This window comes from Hyposmocoma kahamanoa, unplaced genomic scaffold, assembly GCF_003589595.1.
Source record: "Hyposmocoma kahamanoa isolate Upper Pololo Valley unplaced genomic scaffold, ASM358959v1 90819, whole genome shotgun sequence".
Lineage (NCBI taxonomy): Eukaryota > Metazoa > Arthropoda > Insecta > Lepidoptera > Cosmopterigidae > Hyposmocoma > Hyposmocoma kahamanoa.
The window spans coordinates 385-7,383 of NW_020654665.1; the positions used below are offsets into that span (position 1 = coordinate 385).

General features: G+C 36.7%; 1 protein-coding gene across 1 annotated transcript; it reads left to right on the forward strand.

The window, feature by feature from the left end:
- The first annotated feature begins 365 nt into the window (after positions 1–365).
- LOC113236266 (serine protease snake-like) lies at positions 366–6,285 on the forward strand. The gene is made up of 5 exons (XM_026472271.1): positions 366–469; positions 2,541–2,588; positions 2,871–2,982; positions 3,194–3,321; positions 5,691–6,285. The coding sequence occupies exons 1-5, from the start codon at positions 452–454 to the stop codon at positions 5,922–5,924; spliced, it is 540 nt and encodes a 179-aa protein (XP_026328056.1). The 5' UTR covers positions 366–451; the 3' UTR covers positions 5,925–6,285.
- The last annotated feature ends 714 nt before the right edge of the window (positions 6,286–6,999 follow it).

Consider the following 6,999-nt stretch of genomic DNA (forward strand, 5'->3'; position numbering starts at 1 on the left):
ATACCAAGTGACTGGACGAACAAATCAAGCGCCTGGTGTATACGATACGCCTGTCCATAACATAACAGTTGCAGTCAGAAACATCTGACGGGCACTGCCACTACGCCCGTCACCCTGAGACATAAGTTGACAAGTCCCTCAAAACCGAAACGCAACAATGCTCACATTACACGAGGAGCTCTATTAAAACATAATATAACAAAGATGAACCATGAATCAAGGTGAATGGATGGAGGACAAATGCGCAATTTTGTTATTAAAAAAATATAAACAACATTTCTGATATGATTTTTTTGCATATAAAATCAGACATCCTTATCTAAAAAGCCATTACAAACCTTCTTTCTTTTCAGTCACAATAACCCAATCTATAATAGGAGCTATACTAAATACGTCAAGAAATGCAACACGAGTTAAAAGGGCAACCAGCAACAAATTCGAGAAAGTGAACATGAGTCCTTATGTGTCTGTACGTATATTAGCCATCGCATGTTATTATTATGGGTGATTTTATGACATTTTCCTTATTTTTAGACACGCTTCAGCAACTTAGTTCTTTCGAAGTCATGCTCACGTGAAATAAGTATCAGTTTGGAATATTTTATTACTTGTGGCTAAAAAAACTAACCTCAAAATTTTAAAAATGACATTTGTTTGCAAAGTTTTATATAAATCGGTTATCAGGAAATCCAGTAAACCCGGTTCATACCACACTAAAGGTGGGGTATTTTCTTCAAATTTTAATAAAACCATTAGTAGCGTACCACCTTTCCAAGAAAAAAATAATCATTGAAATCGGTTCACAAATATCGTAGTTATCGCGTAACATACATCCAAAAAATGTTGTCGAATTGAAAACCTTATTTTGAAGTCAGTGAAAAATTAATTTCGCGCATAAAGTTTTTTTTTTAAAAAAAACCTAATTTTTGTGACATAATAACTTTACCGGAAAAAAAACCGACCTCAAAAGTTCGCGGAATTATACCTGTTTGCCAAGTTTAATGGAAAGTGCTCGAAACCGGATTCATCCCCTAGTTTGTCATCTATGAGGTGCAATATTTTCTTCAAATTTAAATGGGATCAGTACTAACATACACACAAAAAATACAGTTGAATTAAGAGCCTCCTCCTTTTTTGAAGTCGGTTAAAAAACAGGTCGCGCGTCAACGAATTCTAACGCAACCTTGGAAATTCTCGCAGCTACCATCTCGTATCTGGTTTGTATACGTTACTCAAGTGATATAAAATTCGTTATCCTATGTCACAAGCGTGTTTCTTTTGAAGTCATGTAATAATATATTGCTAAACATTACTAAACTAGGAACATTTTCGAGTTCTCCGGTTTTCGGGATTGTTACGTATAGGAAATGAAATATTTTTTCCGGCTTGAAATCTCTTATATTTGTTATTTCCAACAAACCGACGTTTCGGGCGCTTTACAGGTCGCCTGGTCGCACGATTGACTCATACGGTCAAAAACTCAGGTCTCATGGTCAACCGTGACTTTGGGACCAGTAAAGGATACGAAACGTTGGTTTGTTGAAAAAACAAATACACGCGGTTTGAATCCGGAAAAATAGTTTTTTTTTTATAATATGGACAAACCTTGTCGTGCACGTGATGGTAAGCTACATGCCTATCTATAACAGTTGCAGTGCCAATCAGAGCTATAAATCACAACAGTCTGGGGGCACTGCCACATTGCGCCTGTTGCCCTGAGACATAAGTTAGCAAGTCATATGTACCTGTAATTTCACCAGCACCCTTCAAAGCCAGAACGCATAAATGCTGACATTACTGCTTGGCGGCAGAAATAGGTAAGGTGGCAGTATTTCCATGAACAAACTGTTTCACAAGAAGCTCTACTGCTACTACCAGTTTAATTTTCTATAGGAATATGTTATTAAAAGGAAACATCGTGTAGAAATCTGCAAATTGACATAACATTACAATTTTTTTATAATAGATTATGATCTTAAACCAGTCGGGTAATATTGTCATGTCAGGTTAGGATATCAGTGAAATGATGCAGGAAGATGTCGTTGGTGAAATTACATTACGGGACTTGTCAACTTATGTCTCAGGGTGACACGCGCAGTGGCAGTGTCCCTAAAATATTTGCGATTTAAAGCTCTGGGTGGCACTGCAAGTGCTACGGACGGGCGTGTCGCTTACCACCAGGCGCCGTCACCGTCAGTTGGTATTATTAAAAAAAGTCAAAGCTGTAGAAATAATTCTCGATCATCGATACCACGGAGTAACTTTATTATACTAAAAAATTATAATTTATAAATTTTGCACGAGCCCAAAATAGAGCGCGACGTTGCACAATAATGTACGTTGATCCGTATACTTGCGATAATTCAAGGAAAAAATATGGCCTTAAAACCTACCGCTAAAGTTTCCCCAGTCGTCCCCTGTCATGCCCTGTAAGAGCGTCTATACCACTTTACACTATCTTTTACTGGTCAATGTATTCGTTTGACTTGACCCATTATAATCAGCTACTGTCTTTAACTGTTTACTATCTTTCTTTTCAGCAAGATGCTCCATGGTTCTGGGGTGTTGCAAAAAACTTGACTGAAGCAGTAAGTTGGAATTTAATTCAAAGAAATTTTAACGGCTTTCACGCAATAATCGCAGTACAAATCGGGTATCGGCCACCATCACCAACAATTTTCATAATCAGATTCAGTTACTACGGATCTACTAGATAGTAGTCACTACGGATCATGAAAATTGCGATAAAGCCAAAAAAAGGGGTCAGAAAGGAAGTGTATCAAGAACGAATAAATCCACGGAAAATACCGTTTTGGTTTTTAAGATTTTGATGTTTGTCAACTAACGATAGAAATTTTATTGATCATCAGGTTTCCCTGGAATCCAGTTTCAATGAAAGAGCAAAAGAAACGAATATTTGCGATCAGAAATTTCCTGAAATGCCCAATTTCAGCAAACCTGGTAGACGGATTAGTGAACAAAGTAAGGAATATACCAGAATAATAATTAACATATACTTTAACAATTTAAATTCACTTTGTAAGGACCACAAAAATCAAAAATCGTTAGATCGTTTCGATCTCACATTATATGCTTTCTTCAGTACTTTGCAGTTACCAAGATCATCACGGATATTGTTCAACACAAGATGCCTAATATCCAAATGAATACAGCCTATGTAATCTGTTTTTAGAATGTTACGAATACATCTGGGATATAAAACGCCGAGAACATGACAAAAAACAACTAGATAATGGATGCTTTTACACCATAGCAGCCGTAGGCGGACGCGATGCTTTGCCAGGAGAATTTCCGCACATGGTGAGACTAATTAAACTAGATTTTAGGAGGTGAGGTGTGGTGGGTCTGTAAATTAGTATGAATAAAATTAGAACAGGCGAAGAAAATTTGACAAAGAATCCGACGTCGACAAGCGCCTGATAGCGACTGACGGGGCATCGGGCGGCGCGGCGTTTCGTTAAACCGCTGGGCAATTTGAAGATTTTGGAATAAATGTGAATAATAGCGCTTCAAAATTTAGCAGCTTCTCTGTATTACCAGAAAAAAAGAGAAAGATTTCCATATACAAAAAACGTATACAAAGTTAGGATAAAATACATCCTCTCCAATATTCTTTATTTAGACTGTATCGTATTTTTTTTGTAAGAACGTTATTTAATAGTAACACCTAAATTTATTTTGATCTAGCATAACAGTTTTTTCCGCTTCTCCTCCGGTGACCTCCTCGTACCTGCCTTACGCACCTTAACTGCCTCAGTGGGAACGGTTACCATCCTGGACTGCATCGTAGAGGATGAGGAATTATTTGTATGGCCTATATTTAGGAGTTCTTAGGTTGTCGCGATTGTTACTCAACGGAAACGAAACTATTTTTTCCAGGTTTAAATTGCATATGTCTGTTTGGAGGAGGTTTGTAATAGGCTTTTCGATGTCATTTATTTTATTCACCATTTTTAATCGACTTCAAAATACGAAGTTCTCAATTCGACTGTATGTTTTTTTGTATGTACGTATGTTACGCGATTTCTCCAGCATTTGTGGACTGATTTTGATGATACTTTTTTTGTTGGAAAGAGGGTACCTCAGTAATGATCCCATTTAAATTTAAAGAAAATATTCCGCCTTTAAGGGTGGTAAACTAGTGGATGAATAAATAATAATAAATAAATAATAAATAAAATTGTTTATTCAGTAACATAATGTACAGAGAAAACTAAAGACTACTTATGCGATTTAATGTAAAAATAACACATGTACCTGAACTAGGAAATTCCTGTATTTCAGGTAAAAAGTACTACTAATTATAAACGTGGATACTATTAATATTATAAATACTTTTTAGGAGAATCTTATGAAATAAAATTAAACAATTAAACAATAAATTGCCAATCAAAAAGTTGTACACTTAAACAAGACAACATTTATTTTACGATAATAAATAAATTCTCTGTATCCTCATAGGACATATTTTGAAGAGCTTCTTGGAGAATTTTCTTTACCTTAAAGCAACAGAAATAGAATATTTGGCGTTTAATTTATTGTACAAAAATGGTCCAAGAAACACAAAAAATCTTGAAATAAAAATATGTTTTGATGATATAACTTTGGGGCAGTCAATATCTTTTCGTCTTTTATTAGTGTTTTCAGTAATATATGGGAGTAATACGTGCTGTTTGAGGACTGTGGACTTAATAAATAATTGCCTTACAGTTAATACTTTACATGACTTATACAGAAGGTCAATGACTTTTGAGATCGGTTTTTTTGTCTATTTATAAAATGAAATAAACTTTGAGTCACGCTTACCGGGGCATGCGCTGATTGCGGGAAGGGTTCTAATCTACTTGTGTATTTAATCGATGTTTATTACTTAAAACTGTTAAGTGATTGTTTACAATTATAAATGACGTTAAAATTTAGTTAATTACTTCGTCACTAACCATAAACCACAGTGATTCATGAAGTAACCAAAAAACCTTTATATAATTAAGATTTCTTATCATGTTAGATATCACAAAACTAGTTCATTATGTAATAATGGTTTGTTTTTATGACACCAAGTAACGGGACGAAATAATCGTATACTTAGTGGTAAGCAACATGACTGTCCATAAGGTCTACTGTCCACATAGACTGCACGTCATACTCACGCTGTCGTCATTTTACGCTTGCATGCTGCATGCTTGCATCTTACGGAGAAACGAACGAAACTGTGTCCACTGGCGTGGCAACGCCGCATTTGCGTTCGTCATGCGTTCGTCATGAAGCTCGTGCGGCAGCATGTTACTACTCGAGCGTATTACGAGACGCAAAGACCTGTTATTCCGCAAAATGGCGGCATCAGCGGGTAATTTTGTTCGTATTATTGAACAATATTTGGACAGAACTAAGATGCAAAATACGCCTGTCGTCATTTGCAGCTTGCATGCATTTGTTAAATGACGCTGCCGTGAAAAGTAAGCCTAACAGTTGCAGTGCCACACAGAGCTTTCAATCGGAAAGATCTGATAGACACTGCCACTGCGCCCGTCATCCTGAGACATAAATTGATTAGTCCCATGTGCCTACAATTTTCACAGCACCCCTATCCTTCAAAACCGAAACTCAGTAATGCTGACATATCTGACATCCGACATCAATTTTTCACAAAGAGAAGTTTTTCATTACAGGCAGCAGTGGGGTGGCAAGCAGCCCAAGGAACCTGGATATTTAAATGTGGGAGTTCCCTGATCAGCCCTAACTTTGTTCTAACGGCTGCTCACTGCAGTAGCACTGCAGTAACAGACGGTTCAGTCGCCGATCCTGTACCAAAGATTGTGAGGCTAGGAGACAGGGATATTTTAGAAAAATATTTTGTAAGTTGTCTATCCACATACTCTGTAATCGGTCACGTCGTCGCTTGACATCAGGTAAAATTGGACCAAAGCGTGTGTCTGTTTTTTAATGCATACCTGTGACAAGAGCGAGACAAGATCACAGATCGACCTTTTGTAAATTGTATTTTTTTTAATGTTTTATCGTTAGAACTCTAGCAAATATTGACACTTGTCAACTCAAGAATAATATTGTTAATACCACATTTTTGTGATTGTCAAAATGTCAATGATTATGTTCGAAGTCAAACCACAGATTACTTAATTATTATTGCACTAATTGAACGGTGTATTTTACGTCTTCACACATAAATAAAATTAGAATAATGCCCGTAATTTCATATTTCATATATATTTTATATATATCAATATTAGATATTCACGAAACTAAAAATTAAACGGCGAAAAGATCGGATATCGTCGCCTTACTTTCTCAAAGTCGTATCTTAAAGCACAAAATAACTGAAATGCAAAAAATGGATTGTACCTACAAAGTTTACAGGCTGGTTTCACATCACATTCCCTTCATATTTACACCTGGCTTTTACCAATTCTTAAAGTAATGTATCCAAATGAACACCCTTGATAAGAAATTTAAAATAAATAGAAGGTTTTAAAATCTCCTGATTAATCATTCTTTATAAGATACGAGTTTGAGAAGGTAAGGCATCTTACATGGGTACCTATATTTTTCAATAACACCAAGTGACGAGAAGAACAAGTCGCGCACCTGATGGTAAGCGACACGCCTGTCCATAACAGTTGCAGTGCCACTCAGAGCTTTAAAACACAGAGATCTGAGGGGCACGCCCCTCACCCTGAGACTTAAGCTGATAAGTCTCATGTGCCTGTAATTTCACCAGCACCCTTAAGGCCCATTTAGATGGAGAGAGTTTCTCGTCTCGAAGATACGATAATCGAAAGAATGTAAAAAACTTTCCTCGTCTAAACATTTGCGATTATCGACCGTCCACGTGAGCGATAATCGCCTCGCCTTTCAATATTGAACGTCTCCGTGTAAACAGAACTCGAAAGCAAAAATCGTATTTCGAGTTTCTGTGCCAGCCGTTTCTACCACGAGTGCAGTGCGCGAGGGTGTTTTGAT